Source organism: Brassica oleracea, chromosome C8, assembly GCF_000695525.1.
Source record: "Brassica oleracea var. oleracea cultivar TO1000 chromosome C8, BOL, whole genome shotgun sequence".
NCBI classification, from domain to species: Eukaryota; Viridiplantae; Streptophyta; class Magnoliopsida; order Brassicales; family Brassicaceae; genus Brassica; species Brassica oleracea.
In genome coordinates, this window is record NC_027755.1 from 4,253,516 (window position 1) to 4,270,556 (window position 17,041).

The 17,041-nt window shown below is 34.1% G+C and overlaps 2 protein-coding genes and 1 pseudogene across 5 annotated transcripts; all 3 read right to left on the bottom strand.

Moving 5' to 3' along the window:
• Positions 1 to 5,556: 5,556 nt before the first annotated feature.
• LOC106308501 (glutathione S-transferase T3-like) lies at positions 5,557 to 6,683 on the bottom strand. The gene is made up of 2 exons (XM_013745660.1): positions 6,397 to 6,683; positions 5,557 to 6,262 (listed from the first exon to the last, which is right to left on the bottom strand). Exons 1-2 carry the CDS (start codon positions 6,681 to 6,683, stop codon positions 5,557 to 5,559), a joined length of 993 nt encoding a protein of 330 aa, XP_013601114.1.
• Positions 6,684 to 8,086: 1,403 nt separating this feature from the next.
• Positions 8,087 to 11,807, bottom strand: LOC106310460 (annotated as a pseudogene).
• Positions 11,808 to 13,180: 1,373 nt separating this feature from the next.
• On the bottom strand, positions 13,181 to 15,068 carry LOC106307636 (tubby-like F-box protein 6). 4 transcript variants are annotated; one of them, XM_013744646.1, is made up of 5 exons: positions 14,831 to 15,068; positions 14,375 to 14,720; positions 14,212 to 14,299; positions 14,006 to 14,138; positions 13,181 to 13,933 (listed from the first exon to the last, which is right to left on the bottom strand). In XM_013744646.1, the coding sequence occupies exons 2-5, from the start codon at positions 14,699 to 14,701 to the stop codon at positions 13,294 to 13,296; spliced, it is 1,188 nt and encodes a 395-aa protein (XP_013600100.1). In that variant the 5' UTR covers positions 14,702 to 14,720; positions 14,831 to 15,068; the 3' UTR covers positions 13,181 to 13,293. The 4 variants fall into 4 exon arrangements, with proteins under 4 accessions (XP_013600100.1, XP_013600098.1, XP_013600099.1 ...); XM_013744644.1 differs by having other exon boundaries at positions 14,827 to 15,068; XM_013744645.1 differs by having other exon boundaries at positions 14,375 to 14,724; positions 14,827 to 15,068.
• Between the last annotated feature and the right edge of the window lie 1,973 nt (positions 15,069 to 17,041).

The window sequence follows — 17,041 nt, forward strand, 5'->3', positions numbered from 1 at the left end:
GATCCCTAGAATGTTTGTCACACCACCTGACACAAAGTTTCCCTTCAGAATGCGTCGAAGACAGTTTCTAGTTACTTTGGCTTTCGCGATGACCATCAACAAAAGTCAAGGTCAAACACTGGAAAGTGTTGGGTTGTTTCTGCCTAGGCCAGTGTTCTCTCATGGTCAGCTCTACGTTGCACTTTCAAGAGTTAAGTCAAGATCTGGATTAAAAATTATAATAACTGGTAAAGAAGGGAAAATGCAGACAAAAACATTGAATTTTGTCTACAAACAAGTTTTTTAGAATATTCCGTAGTCACGGTACGTAATTTTAATCTACTTTCTTTTCAAATACAAATTTTTAAGTATATAAACTGTTACAATTATTTATTTTTTGTATTTGCCAGATGGGTAGTGATGAGTTAGGAGACCGATTGTATTCAGGAGCATCCCGTTTTCTGACTACTTCGTGTCATGACGGTATGTCAATTTAATATTATTTCATGTTAATTTTTATTTAGAAACTTATAAATCTATCAAATAATGTTAACCCGTCAAATTGCTTACAAAATTTATTTAATTTTTTTTCAGGTTTCTAATTGATTTTGCTTTATTTTTCGTCAATTGTACTTCATAATTTATATTGTTTATGGATAATATTTTGATTTTTATTTTTATTATATTTTCTTTTAATATGTCTACATAAATGTTTTTTTATTATTAATGGAAAAATAATATTATTCACTAACATTAAAGAATTACGACACATATACAATACATTTCTAATTAATGATAATATAAAATCTGATACTTCTAAAACTATACACTATTTATTCCATATTTTGAATGAAAGTTTCTTCGTAAACACACAAATTATTTTGGGACGTTGCAATTATACATACACACAATATCTGCCTCTTCATACTGAAGTTAATTTGTTCCCTCTCGCCCATCTCAAATATTGAGTACCAGCTTTTTTCCGTGGCTGATGAATTCTCCCAAAGACGGTGGTATTATTTTATAAAATCCGTTACTTCTAAAACTATATAAGATTTAGTCCATATTTTGGATTATCTTATGCCCGCACAGGGTCACCTAGTTTTGTTTATGTGTCATAACATGTTATATCTATTACCTAATGTTACACTTAAGGAAGAATATATTTTCCATCCACTATGCAGTGTTCTACTACCCCTACATAGGATGCATATTATACCCAAATCACCAAAATATATTTGTTAATATCTTTCCTAAATCTATATGTAATATACCCTAAATCTCGTAGAGTATCTTTTTCTCCACATTTTTCTCTCCTATGATCTTTTCTCTTTTTCCTCTTGTTTCTTTTTCTTCTTCATCGATGAACCTAAATCTCACAAATGGTATACCAGCTACATTTGCATTTGTAATTGGATTTCCACATGAGCTTTACTCTCATAATATCAGTATTGGCGATGTAAAGAAAAGCGTCCAGTAATTATCAAACACTCTACTTGTTAAGTTCAAGTGATGTGTGCATGCATTCTTCAGTTTACCACCGAGTGTCTAGGAGACAACACATTTATACACTGTTCAAATGGAAAATTGCAGCTTTATAATTTGGTTAGTTCATCCAGAGTTTGTCTAACACCACCAATCAATACTCGTTTAAGAGATCTTATCTGCATGCTAGTGACTTCTTTGAACATAATTTAACGAGGGTAAAAGATGAAAAGACCCTAAAACAGCTATCTATTCTATTACTAGTCTTTCAAAGCCAAAGATGTTTGTGTCTGGAGCCAAAGGAGCCAAGACGTTCATCTGGTTGGTTCTTATTAAAAAAACAAAAGTTTTGTCGATACAAACCAAAACATGCAACTGGTAACTGAGGTCTTTTAGTAGATGTTTAAAACCAGAAGATCTCCTACAAAACAAGTTCATACAAAATATAATGCAGGCACATTAAAATCCATCTCAAGAAGCAGGAAAGTCTTTATAAGATGAACCGAAAATCCAATCACATCCGAGGATCTTTTCCTACAAGTAACAAGAAGGAAAACCCAACTCTTCTCCACGTTTACACACCCCACTGCAGCAAACCAGTGATCATGAGACAAGAAACAAAACTGTTGTCTTGCCGAGACCAAGTGTATAGTACGTATGACTCAGCTCTTTAGGAAAGCTTGAATCTTTCAGAATCAGCCACAATCTTGAGTTGAGGCTCGATCAGACACAAAGACCTATCAAATATGAGAAAGCATAGTAAATTTTATATAGAAAGGAGAACGTAAAAAAAAAGCAGCCGAGACATTAAGTTGCCAGATTCTCACGCATCATTCATCAAAGCTCAAAGCTTGAGAATTACGAAACAATCTAGATATAATTCAATCAAGTACCCCACAAACAATGGAAGTAAGCAGATCAGCCAGTTCTTTGACAGGTTTGGGATACCCTTCCAGCAGTGTGAACTTCACTTATCTTCTTTAGAGCTTCCGCTGCTTGCAGGCCTGTATTTTCGAATAGGTTAGTCTCACTTAAGCTGTAGAGGAAAAACAAATCTCCAATTCTTTGATTCTTGTTTGAGAAAGAAGAGGAAGAAGACGAAAGCGAGATTGGAAATAAAAATTTGATGATTTTCGATGAAGAAACAAGGATTCTCCATAACCCTAAATCGCCATTGTTATGGGTTGAAGCTACGGGGGAGAAGAGGTGCAAAGTGAAAAAAATTAGGGTACTTAAGTGTTTATTTTCTTTCTCTTTTTTACTTTTTCCATTTTAATATTAAATCAATTACGAAATATTTTATTTATTATTTTTTAATAAAAAAAATTAGTTAATTTAAGGGTATAATGGTATTAAGATTAATCCAGATCCTATTTCTCTAATCTTCTAAAAATTTTATTGGGACAAATCTAAGTTCAAATTGTCCATTTTTTCTAATTTTCTCTAAACTAATCGGGTTGTGTGAAATTAAATTGACATTATGCCCTATCATCATTTACGATCGATCAATCGAAATTCAATACATCTTATCTAAGCAATATTTAATGATATACTCCTTTCATTCCACGAATATAATAGTTTTGAGATTTTTATTTGTTTCACAAATATAATACTCTCCCCGTTCCTACAAGATCAATGTTTTATTAGAATTTTCACACTTTTAATAAAACATATTAAAACTTAGCTATAAATGCATAGTTTTTTGTAATTTTATATTTTCTATATTCTTAAACCAATAAGATCTTAAGGAATGCAATTAGTGTTCTTGAACTTCACAATTTTCATTATTAGTTGACAAAAATTATATTGTAAATATAAAATATGTAACTTTTTGAAATGAAAGTTTTTTCTAGAATATGGATTTTTTAAGAACGGAGAGAGTAGTTTAGTGTGTGTTTAATATAATTCAATAGCTTCGCCTTCCACACACCTTACAACATATTTTGTGTTCTTCAGTCTACATTTGGTCCATTGGATGTATATTTGTTTAAATGTTCTTAATACTATTACCTTGTTACAAACATATGATGATTCATCTTTTCATTGATTCTATCATGTCTTTTTGGACACGATCTTCCCATCCTCAAATCATAATTTCTTAATTCTGAATTTCCATATCTCTGTAGCTAACACGTGGGATATATATGCTTTGCTTGTTTGAGAAGAAATCAATAAAAGGTTGATGTCTAAGACCATCATTAACCCAAAAACTCATAATGGGTATCTTAATTTTTGTTTAATAGTTTTAATTGTAAAAGTGCACTAAGAGATCGGATGAAGAGATCCGTCAATTTTCGTGGTCCAATGCAAGTCTCTTAATTAAGGTTTCTTAATTTTTTTTTAATTAAACATATATTTTTTTGTTAATTTTTCTTATTAAACTTAAAACATAGTAAAACATTACAATTGAAACATAGATTTAAAAAAAACGTAAAACATAAAAAACAAAGTTTATTAAAATAAACGAGAATAATTTGAAACATACATCCGAGCTCAATTGTTGTCTTCATCGCCTCCAAATTTTTGCCACAAATGTTCAACCAAATCAGCTTTCAGTCGTTCATGCTTTTGTCGATCACGAATTGTTGTTCGAACACTCATCATATTTTGGATATTTGAAGGGGTATCTATAGAATACGTGAGATCGACATGTGAACTTCCGCTATCTTCTCCTTGTTGGAACTCTGAAACATTATACAGATTGTATCCATCTCGTTCGTCTTCGACGATCATATTATGGAGTATGATACATGCTCTCATAATCTTTCCTATCTTGGCTTATCCCAAAACAGTGCAGGACTTTTAACAATTGCAAAGCGAGCTTGTAAGACTCCGAAAGCACGCTCGACATCTTTTCGGGCAGCTTCTTGACGTTGAGCAAATAAAACTGCTTTCGGGTCTTGTGGTAGTGAAATAGATTGGATAAAAGTTGTCCATTTCAGGTAAATACCATCGGTGAGATAGTAAGCCATACGATACTCTCTTCCATTGACGGAGTAAGTGACTTGCGGAGCTTGACCGTTTATTATATCATCAAAAACAGGTGAGCGGTCAAGAACATTAATGTCATTTAATGTACCTGGAGGTCCAAAAAATGCATGCCATATCCACAGATCATATGAAGCAACCGCCTCTAAAACGATTGTTTGTTTACTCGAACCACGAGAATATTGCCCTTTCCAAGCGGTGGGACAATTCTTCCACTCCCAATGCATACAATCGATGCTTCCGATCATCCCGGGAAATCCTCGACGCTCACCAATATCAAGCAGACGCTCACCAATATCAAGCAGACGTTGAAGATAAGCGGAGGTTGGTCTTCTTAGGTACTCATCGCCGAATAAATATATTATTCCTTCCACAAAATGTTCCACACATGACCGAGTCGTGGTTTCACCGAGTCTGAGGTATTCGTCAACAGCATCAGCCGCACTACCATATGCCAAGACACGAATGGCTGCTGTACACTTCTGAAGTGGAGAGAGACTACTTCTTCCTAGAGCATCTTGCTTTTGTCGAAAGAATTCAACTTCGGTGGAGAGTCGATGAACAATTTTCATGAACAATGGTTTGTTAATTCTAAAACGTCGTCGGAAGAAATTTTTAGGATACGTTGGAGTATCACTGAAATAATCATTCTATAAACGTACATCGCATTCTTCGCGATTTCTTTCGATATGAACATGTTTTTTCTTTCTTTTACTTCCTTCTTCTTGATCACCATAATTAATGGCTAAATTCTCGAATGTTTGATCAAAATGTTGATCAAAATATTGATCAAAATATTGATAAAAACTTTCATCATCTACTCCCTCAAATTGTTATGAGAAGAAGATGCCATATTTGTGATCAAAGAAAGTGTTTTTGATTTTTTTCAGAATAATATTTGTGATGAAAGAAATTGTTTTTGATTTTTTAAAGGAATAATCCAAAAAAAAAAAGGAATAATATTTGTGATCAAAGAAAGTGTTTTTAAAGAATGGAAAGAGAGAATAGCAAAAAGAGAGAAGGAGAGTCTGATGTATATAGAAAAGGAGAGAAGTAAACTTGTGACTTTCGTATAGACTTATATAGAAAAGGAGAGAACATGAATCAAGAAACATACAAACAGACTCGTGACATAGACAACCATACAACTCGTGACATACACAAACATAAAACTCGTGACATATACAGACTCATGACTTGACATAAGGACAACGCCATTGTGACTTGCAAGTTGAATAACCATCCCGTAACTTCTCTTGCATTCATCTCCCAAATAGTCTTGAAGTCATAGATCTCTTTATCCTCAACCAACGGCTTCTTCCCACGGGCTTTTGCAGCCTTCACACCCGCAGGACGACATGTTACGTCATCGTCAACACCAGCATTGTTTCCCTTTACTTGAGAGCTTCCAGTATGTGAACCACCCTCGAGCTTCCTCCTTTTGGAGCTGCTTACTGTTTTTGCTGTGGAGAGTTCACACCACTTCTCATCTGCGCGAAGCTCCTTCCACGCATGCTCTAAAGTGAATTTCTTTTGATGGTTGTTGAAGAAGATTCCGTCGGCCAATTTGAGCACATCAGTATCATTCATACCACTGCTTCTCTCTCTGGTTGCTGCTTTAAACGCCCCACAAAACTTACAAACCAAATCATTAAGCTTGTGCCAACGTTGCTTGCACTGAGTTCCTGATCTTTTTTCACAACCAGAGAGCTTAGGCGACGCCGAGTAGTATGATGCAATTCTCTTCCAGAACGCCTCTGACTTCTGCTCATTCCCAACTACGGGATCCTTGCTCGTGTTCAACCACGAGCTGATAAGCACTCTATTGGAGACCAGGACCTTTTACCACTGCTTCTCTCTCTGGTTGCTGCTTCAAACGCCCCACAAAATTTACAAAACAAATCATTAAGCTTGTGCCAACGTTGCTTGCACTGAGTTCCTGACCTTTTTTCACAACCAGAGAGCTTAGGCGACGCCGAGTAGTATGATGCAATTCTCTTCCAGAACGCCTCTGACTTCTGCTCATTCCCAACTACGGGATCCTTGCTCGTGTTCAACCACGAGCTGATAAGCACTATATCTTCTACTGGAGACCAGGACCTTCGTTCCCTACGCTCTGCCGGAGGCTCATCACAATGGATTGGTTCTTCTTGACTGCCCAAGACTACATGTTGTTGACTATTAAGTAGATCAACAAAACAGGCATTGTCTTGAAATGGATTGAAATCCATTTCCGAAGACAATGGAAGAGGAGAAAGAGGAGATAGAGGAGAAAGAGGAGATAGAGGAGATAGAGGAGAAAAGGGAGAAAGAGGAGATAGAGGAGAAAGAGGAGAAAGAGGAGATAGAGGAGAAAGAGGAGAAAGAACAAACAAGCGCATTAAGATGATGGAGTTTGAAGAGCAACACACTACTTATAAATAACTAAAACGAGAAGTTGCATTCAAAAACTAGAACCAGACTTGAATGCTTTAAAGAGTTGACATATATCTAACAACAAACAAAGTACAAAGGTTTTTCATCTTCATAAAACTATAATCAGAAAGACTTGACAGTTATCTAACTTATTCAAAGCACTTCACGTTTGGATTTATAGCTAACCATCGGTTCTATTTATTACACAACCATAATCTTAACTACATCTTTATTACACTCCTTTCAGTTCATATGGAAGAGTAACACTAACCTTTTAATTGATGAACTTTTCTGAGCTCTCTTTCCACCGAACATATCAAACGCTTGTTTATCCTTTCATCTCACCACACAAAGACATGAACAAAAACAAATTAATTATCAGAAAGAACCGAAATCAAAATTGATAAACTTGCAACAAACTTAACCAGACATCACAACTAATCAACATTGATAAACTTTCAACCATCAACGGACATAAACATTATCAAAATTATAAAACTTTCAACCAACAAATCACAACTAATCAAAGCACAATCCGAGACATCCATCAATTAGAACAAGAATAAGTCTAATCTAATACATGCATGACTGAAGAACAGAACAAACGATTCACCTTCCAATTCCAGTTGATCCACAGAGAGAGAGAGAGAGAGAGAGAGAGAGAGGTTCTTCGCCGTCGAGGATACCCACGGTGAGGGAGATAATCAGAGATTTCCTTCCCCGGCGACAGCAACCAAGAGAGAGAGAGAGAGAGGACCTTCTTCGTTTCCTCGATGAGCCATGAAGAGAGAGAATTGTTGTATCGTCTTGGTGAGATACGGAGAGAGAAGAACCACGGAGAGGGAGTATCGCCGTTTCCTCGCGGAGCCACGGAGAGGGAGCATCACCTTTCCTCGACAAACCATGGAGAGAGAGACGATCGCCCTTCTCGGAGACGAAGACGGAGCGTTTTGGAGAGAAACCAAACAAACCGAACCACTCTCCTCCTTTCTCCTCTCATCTCGCATACACGTGTCCCCAAAAGACGGTCTCCATCGTCCCCAAATAAAAGACGGTTTTTGAGATTATTAGTGTTTTTGATTTATTTTAAATGCATAATTAGCTTTAGAGACCCCTTAAATACTTGCGTTAATGATGGTCTAAGATAAGCATACTGCATATAGTGGTGCTAGAATATTCGAGCCACAATCCCATTTTGAGAAGAGTAACCAGATTTTCTCTCTAGGTACCAATAAACAGAGATAGATTTGAAAAAAATAAGAAGCAATTAACGGCGTCCACAATGACATAATATTTCCTTTGTCGGCACAATGGCATTATCATCTTCATGTATACAACAATCCAAAATATTCTTTAAATGTGCCTCTTAGGAAAATTGAACTTGTTTCAGACCGAAGAATTCAGCTTTGTCCACTTCCGGAAAATTGTCATAAGTAAGAGAGATGAGGATTGGCTAAATAACCCACATATCAAACCAATCCACAAACCCTGTTTTCACCAAAATAATAGCTCCAAAATAAACACAAAACCATAAATTTTTCTTTATCAATTCAAAAGAGAGTAATGCAGTCACCTTGGCATATAACTTCAACTGAAACCACAGAAGGCTGCAATAGGCATTCCAATGAAGTAGAATGTTCCTAGATTTATAACCGTGACTACCCTTTGCCATCCGCATCCTCTGGCCACTCCTGTAAGCAATAAAAAGGGAGGTTTTTTTGCCTCCGATTCATCGAGAAAGAAAGAGGCTTTCTTGGATCTTTTATTACCTGATAGAACACCTTGGATCGAATCAAGAGTTATAGAGGCAGCAAGGAAGAATCTCAATGATGCAAACTCATCTTTAATTAAAGGACTATTGCTGAATAACCCAACCCAGCCATCATGACCTACAAATAAAGTAACCACTACGCCAAGAGCAAGAACTAAAGACAACTTGTGGTAACAGAAGTCGCCTTCTTTGCACCTTTTACATTTCCTGCTCCAAGTTCGTTCGACACACGAGTACTGCAGCATTTTTAAGTTTTACATTTTCGAAACAATATATTAATGAGAGGAAAATACAGAATTTTCATGACTCATGAGATTACTAACCTTGCAGCTGCGCTAAGTCCATATGTTAACATGTAGCTAATTGCTTCCGTGTTGACGCTGAATTAATTTAATATTTACACAGCAATATGCTACTTTTGTTAGTGTGAAACAGAACAATAATAAACTAAATAGTAATATAAAACTTACCATATAGCGACCAGAGAGGTGGTTATTTCCGGGTTCGGCATCAGTCCTGCCAAGACCACAAGGATCTCGAACGCCCAATATTCCAAGCTGTTGCAATAACATAGTCTCTTTAGGTTTAAGGAGCATATGGAATTATAAGCAGATGACAATAATTATTGATACGACCTACCACACCATAGCAGCAGAAGGGAGGCTTAATGTCAAGTTTGTTACTACATAACGGATTGATTCCAATGAAAATCCGGTCCATGTATCCTTAAACTTGTCGGAACAGATCACATAAGTCCCAAGAGAAAGGAAAGCTATCCACAATGAAATAGATGTAGCTATTGGAGCACCAATGAACCTAAGGCTAGTTAAATAAACCAGAACATAGGATATGCCGATATTAATCACCAAGGGAACAAATGAGAAGACAACTAAAGGAGTAATGATTGATTGTGTTTGGCAAAATCTCAGTATGTTTTGTAAGAATCCGTAAGCGAGTAACCCGGGAGCGTGGTATTTCATATATAGTGCAGCTTGTTTTGAGATGTTAGGATCTTGTCTGATAAGTCCGAAAACTGATTCTGTGAAGAACCACAAGATGGAGATGAAGATGGTGAAGACTAATGAGACTATGCAAGATGATTGTAGATAACCAAGCGCTTGTGGTCGAGTGGCGCGAGGCGAGTCCGTTGGTCCTAAGGGCCGCGGGTTCGATCCTTCCCCTCAGATACGCCCAAGTGTTTGGCCAGGCAATTGGGTATCTAATTCTCATAGTAACAAATGGACTGCCTCGCGCCGAGGGGTTAGTCCCCTGGGGGTTGAGATCCCTCCAGGTTAATCAAAAAAAAAAAAAAAAAAAAAAAAAAATGATTGTAGATGAATCCCTAACATTCTGTAGCTTTTTGCACCAAAGCCTTGTCCACATAATGTCTCCAGTGCTCCACTTAAGCCAACCTGAAAAATAAAGGACATTAACTTCTTTTGTTTTTTGAACACCGAGACCGAGGACATTAACTTTTATTATAAACAATCCACATGTATTAAATCACCATTCATGATTTCTTTTGTACAAAATCGTCCACATGTCACTTTAAACATCTTAAATAACAAGAAAACTGGTTATTAGTTTTTTTCACATCACTTACGACGATTAATATTTGTAAATTCGAATAACTAATCCTACATAAATGGATGAAGTGGGTTCTAGTAATTTATGCAGCTAAATATCAAATACCAAATGTTAAATAAGGAGCTTGAGGTGAAGAGCGGAATGGTACCATGAACGCAAAACCGGTGACGGTTGTCCAAGAATTGGCGAGGGTTGCAGCGGCAAGCTCGAGCTGGCCGAGGTGAGAAGCGAACATCACAGAGGTTAAAGGGATACAATAGAAGAAAAGATTTGTGAATATCATTGGAAGAGAGTAAACGATTTGAGCCTTTGATTCTTCTACGTCGATCAATTTTTGAACCCAAGAGGAGCTTATGCTTCCTCTATCATTTACATTATCATCCAATAACGGAGAGCTTGATATGACGGGATCAGCCATTGGAACTTCTTGGTGAAAGACTTTGCTTAATTTAGTTGCTGAGAAAACTTGAAAATGTGCAGAATAAAGCTATAATTTGTAAAGGGGAAGATTTGAATTAAATAAGGAGGGTAAGTAGCAACACGTTAATAAATATAGTTGGCACAAAGACCGGCAAACATTATCTATTCCATTTATTGTCAATTAGGTGTTGCATGGTGCAGGAAGTGATAAATTTTTTAAAATTTAAATTATATTTAAAATGAAATTTATTAATATTATATATTTTATTATTTTTTACTAATATTTAATATAAAGTTGATTATTTAAGCATAAAATTAAGAAAAAAATAATTTTGTTTATTTTAAATTACATTTAATAATATATATGTAATATACTGAAAATTTGAATCTTAGATAAAATTTTTTTATCTATTTATTTTGGTTAAATGTATTAAATCAACTTGTATAAAATTACTAAAAATCATATAAAAATTGTATAGTTATTAAAAATTATAACTAAACAATATTTATAAAATTTGTAGATATCTAAAAGAAACTAATGAAATTACGATTAGCAATTTATTAATTTTGTAAAAAAGATGTAGAAAATTTTGAAAATATTAGTAATAAAAATACAATTAAATAATGTATTTCGAAATTTATAATGCATATTTCAATATATTTATCATAGTGATGATATATGAATTATTACCATATTTTAAGAAGTTTAACAAAAATATAAATCAACATTAAATGTAATGTATTAGTTATTGTCATATTCTATAAAGTGTACAAAAAATATATGTCAGTAATAAATGTGATTGTCCATGTCATATTAACTATAAGTCATGTCATCAATCTTGTTAGCCATGTCATCATTTTTTTGTAAAAATGATTGTAGATAGGACATGTGGCAAAATCACTTCGCAAATATAGTCTAGGGGATGATTAAACTGTAATCTACAAGTGTTTTTTTCTTGCTTCTCTCTCATTTTTCTCCCAAAAGCCTAAAAGACCACCGTTAGTGCATGGAAGCACCGTATCCTAATGGTTAATGCTTAATGGCTTCTACACTCAGGTTTAGGATTCGAAACTCTTTCTAGATATGTGTATTGAATGACACAAAGTGGGTCGGTGGTGTTAAAAGTAACCTAGATGACGTTAATTGAGTGCAGCCTACGGTTAAGCCACCGCGTCTTCATAGCAATTACATGGATCATAGATCGACATCACAGTGGCGAAGTCCCCGAGAGAGATGAAGATGGAAAGGATTCGACTTTTCCAAAATACTACTTTGGATTTTTGTCTGATGTATTCTTTGGCCCAATTACAATGTGTCTAGTCAACTATATAGCCCATTTAATCGAAGACAAAACGTAGCACATATGTATATTGTTAATGAAACGGTGAGTTTTTGTAAACTGGACAGGTGTCGCGCTGAGAGTACTCGACTTTCTTACTTGGCGCTGATGTGGCTTCATGAGAAGAAATCAAACACTCTTGTATTATATAAGATTGCATCGAATAGGGCTGGGCAAATAAACCGAACCCGAAAATTCGAACCAAACCCGATCCGATAAAAATGAATCCGAATCGATCCGAACCCGACGTAGATACTGATTGAATCTTGTTTTATGGTATTTTGGGTTATGGGTATTATCTGAACCGAACCGGGTCCTAAATGGATATCCGATAGAACCTGAAAGATTAAAAATCCCCCAAAGTAGCTTGTACCAAACATGATCTTAATTTCTAATATGTATCCAAAATACACTAAGATATTATTGAACATCTAAAATAATTATCTATTACATTAAGGTTGATGATTGAAGCTTGAAATTTTAGATTTTGGTTTTGTTTTCATTGAATAATATTTCTCATTTCATAAGAACTTGATTTTCGTTTTATGTTTTTTTTTTATTTGTTTTCTTTCTATCAATAACTATGTTTACCTTTCGTTTGATTTTGAATGATCTCGTTTGATGTTTCTTTCTTATTTTTGAATCGATTGTACTTATGTTTTGGTTACAAAATAGATATAAATCATGTATTTTAAAACCGAAGAACCGATTTTACTTATGTTTTGGTTACAAAGTTGATACAAATTATGTACTTTTAAACCAAATAACCGATTGGGATCCGAATCCAAAAGTACATCGGATTGTACCGGTTCTTTAAAGATTTACTAACTTCGATCCGAACCCAAACCGGTCCCGAACCGAACTTTCATATAACCCGAATGAGACTTATTTTGATAAACCCACAAAATCAAAACCCGATTGGACAAAACCGAAACCGGATTGAGATCCCGAATGCCCATGCCTAGCATCGAATGTGAAATTTAACCAAGTGTTATTAGGTGGGAGTCGTTAAATAGCCATCGAAACCTAATATTAATAACGCTTTGGTATAATAAATAGTTTAGTGTTGGACTTTTTGTTTTGATTAGAGAAGACAATACCTAGGTTATTCTATCTTTGTGAAATCTCTGATTGTATGACAGAGAAAGACTAAATCTTGTCTAAATCAAATGTTCATTTAATTACATAAAGTGGATAAAGTATAATGGAAAAGATCTGATTGTTTGCTCCAAGGAACGTATGTACATTCATTTAACACACAACAACTGCAAATAGAAAACATAACGTTGATATGTTCCTTTAGTTCATTCATCGAACAGGCTTTGTGTCGAAGCTGCTTAAACAAATGGCAAAAGCTTGGAATGCAGAGATCGGGTAACGATAATCCATGGTGAATGTATCTTTCCCTATCTTCCCAAACTGCAATATCACTCTCTCTTGCTCCTCTTCAGGGATGCTCATGTCCTTCCCTGCTTCTGCAGCAGCTGCCATTAGCTGGAAGTTTTTCACGGAGGCAACCGTGACTCGTCCTTTGAAGTTAAGACACCAGCACTGAAGCTGCTCGTGCCATCTCGGTAACTTGTTTTTCAGGACTAATGGTTCCTTCACGACGGATTCTCCTCCCAAGTTCCCTGACCAGAAATCAATCAGCCCTCTCTTCTTCTTGCTTCCTAGGTTTGACAACTCGGTCGGAGTATGAATCTGTCCCCCTTCTTGAATAGAAGAAACTGGGATAGTGTTCATGATACATTGCATTCTTCTTGGACCTCTGGTTCTGAGGACATTCAGCTCATACAAGATCGAAGCCATGCTGTAACTATGAGTAGATGAAGTTACCCATGGAGACACACGCATCGTTTGTGATAGTTTCTTGTTAAATGATCTTCCTGAATCAACCGGAGAAGGTTGGTTTTCGTAAACCGTGAACTTAGTTCCAAGGAAATTCGATCTATCATCCACACAAGAACAAAAGTTATAAATGTCATGGCGATATCAAGATGAAAAATCTGATATAACGTACCTTAGTTTTCCTATGTAATTACTACTACCTCTTGAGAAGTCCTTTCCAGACAAAGATACAATAAACTCAACACCAGTCGCCCTCCTAACCCTCTTAGCCGATAGCAAGAGCTTACTCTTGTCCCCGGTAAGCGCTGAAACCATACAGACATTAAGATGACTACACATAGTCCCAAGACTCACAAGAAGTAAGAGAAGTTAAACTACCAGGGCTTAAACCAAGATAGAGACGGTATATCCCAGTGGCTCTCTCCCGTTTGATAAAGCACTGAATCGGATCATCTCTAGGGCCAGGCTGAGACAAGAACCCCAATGTCTTTTAGCTCATCACTTCCAACGAATACAAGAATGTTCTAGAAAGAGTATAAACCTGTTTTAATGAAACTGGAAAAGTGAGGAGACCAGAGAGCTCAGGAACTTTAACAACTTCTTTAGTCATCTCCCTCCAGGCCTTACAAACCGAGGCGCAAGCAACAACGTCTCTCCTCCCCGGCCAGGACGTCTGACCAGACTCGATTCGATGGATGATGTCAAGAAGCAACTCAGGAGGCAAATCAACCCAAACGCTCTGATCGAAACAACCATCAGCTGATGGAGAGGAAGAAGAAGATCCTTCTGGAGCAATGTGAGACCTTCCTCGCCTACCATTGGCTTTGTTACGACCCCTAAGCTCGCGTACTATGTTCTTGAACGGCATTTCTACAATTCAACTTCTCCTACGGACCCCCAAATCGATCAAACGAAGCAAAAAAAAAAAAACCCTAATTTGTACCTTCAACAAAGGAACAAAGATAAAATCATGAAAACGGCATTATCGTGTACCTACAGAAGCGACAAATCCATGGGGAATCACGATGATCGGGGTGAATTCCGATGAAGAAAGTCTCGAATTGAGAAATTTTCAAACGCTCCTTGAAAGTAAATAGAGCCGCCACCACCACAACTCCTCCGTTGTTGTTAACCGTCGCCGTCGTTAGGCTTAAATCCCGACGACGACGATAACTGCAATGATTTCGAGGAGAAGGGAGAGAGAAAGAGGAGACGGGAAAGTTTCCGTTTTTTTTTTTTTTTTTTTTAATTAATAAGAGTAGGCGCGGCCCCATGTCTCCCTCCTTTCAATTGAAATTAGTAAATTACTCAAAATAGGTTTTTTATCTCTTTTCTTTTTACTCTCTTCCATTTTGGTCAAATTACTTTCTCACAAGTTTTTGTATTTTTTTTCTTCCAACAAGAAAATACTTTAAAGCATATCTCCTAAGAAAAATACCAAAAACCTTTTTTGACCAAAAAGACACAAAAGGTAAACGATTTAAAATAAATTTATTAAAGAGGTAAATGACAAGTATACCATTACTTTATATATAGTAAAACTCTATAAATTAATAATGTTGGTACTACGATATTTTATTAACTTATACAATTATTAGTTTACAAAAAGTTAGTTGAATATATTGAAGTGTTGTTTTGGATGTAGTTTTACTAAATATTAACTGAATATATTGAAATGTTAAGAAAAACATAGATAAATTTTATGAATATAAAATAAACAATATAATTTACTGTGTTTATTAATTTACTGAGTATTAATTTATATAGTTTCTACTGTGTATAAATATAAATAAATATTTAAATAAATAATAAATATTATTTCCCAAAAGAAATTTATTCAATATTCAAAAACCTTTTTCCAAAACAAATTTCAAATTTTCTTTTTTTTAAATTTTATATCAAAATATGAAAATTCTTTTTTGAAAAAATTAAAATTATTATTTAAAATTTTAAATCTTAAACATTAAATCTTAAACTCCATCCCCAATCATTACCCCTAAATCTAAACCATAAGTTTAGATTATTTAACCATAAGGGTAAAATTATCTATTACTTCTTTAATAAAATATTTTGATTATTTTAATCCTTGTGAGCTATTTTAAAATTAAAAAAAATTAATGCTATCATATGGTTTATCTATTGGCCATGTTAAAAGAGTACTTTTATAATAAAAATTGAGTAATACTCTATGATAAGAATAAAAAATTTATCACAAAAGTAGTTCTAAAAGTCAAAATGATCAAAATATATTTTATTAACGTGATAAAAAACATTTGTACCCTTACGTTTAACTAAGGTGATGATTGTTTGGATGGTTTTTAGATTTTAGATTGGCTTTTGGTTTTTAATTTTTGGATTTTAGATTTTTTTTATTTATTTCGGGGTATATTTTAGATTTTATAAAAACACGAGTGGCAATTTTAGTTTTTTTTAGTCTTAAAAATTAATAAAATATTTATTTTAAATTTATTGTTTTTGATTTTGTTGTAGTTTAAGTTTTAGAAAAAAAACATGACTAGTGATCTTTTAGTTTTTAATTTTACTATATTTAATTATTTTTTTAAAGTTGAAATATTACAACTTAAAATATATTTATTAATTTAATAAAATTATTTTAAAAGAAAAATATAATTCAATATATATATATATATATGAAAATACATAATCAATGCAGTTCAAAAAAAGACAACACATAATTAATAATTAAAATCTAAAAAAAAAATTATTTTTATTTTGAAAATGTTCTATAATTCAAATATTATATAAAATATTTTAATACTTATATTTTAAAGTTCTATTTAATTCTACACATATTAAACAGTACACAATTGATGGTTAGTTTATTATTTAGGTATACTAAATAAAATTTAAATATATATATATTTTTATATGTTTGTCATACTGTATAAAATTTATGTAATTCAATTATTATAAAATAAATCTGGATTTTCATAATACAAAATTAATTCCACTGTATGTAAAATATATAATACTTATAACTAACAAATTTCATAAACTTTGCAATATTTTTATGATACAAAATATTTTAAAGCATTATGGAAATAATTTACACAAAGAAAAATACAATAACTTGATTTTAGAAAATAATTATTTTTGTGAGTTTTTATTTGTTTAATAAAATTGTTGAAGTGATTTTATATATGAAAATAACTAACTTGTTAACAGCAAAAAGAAAGTGCACGTAGAG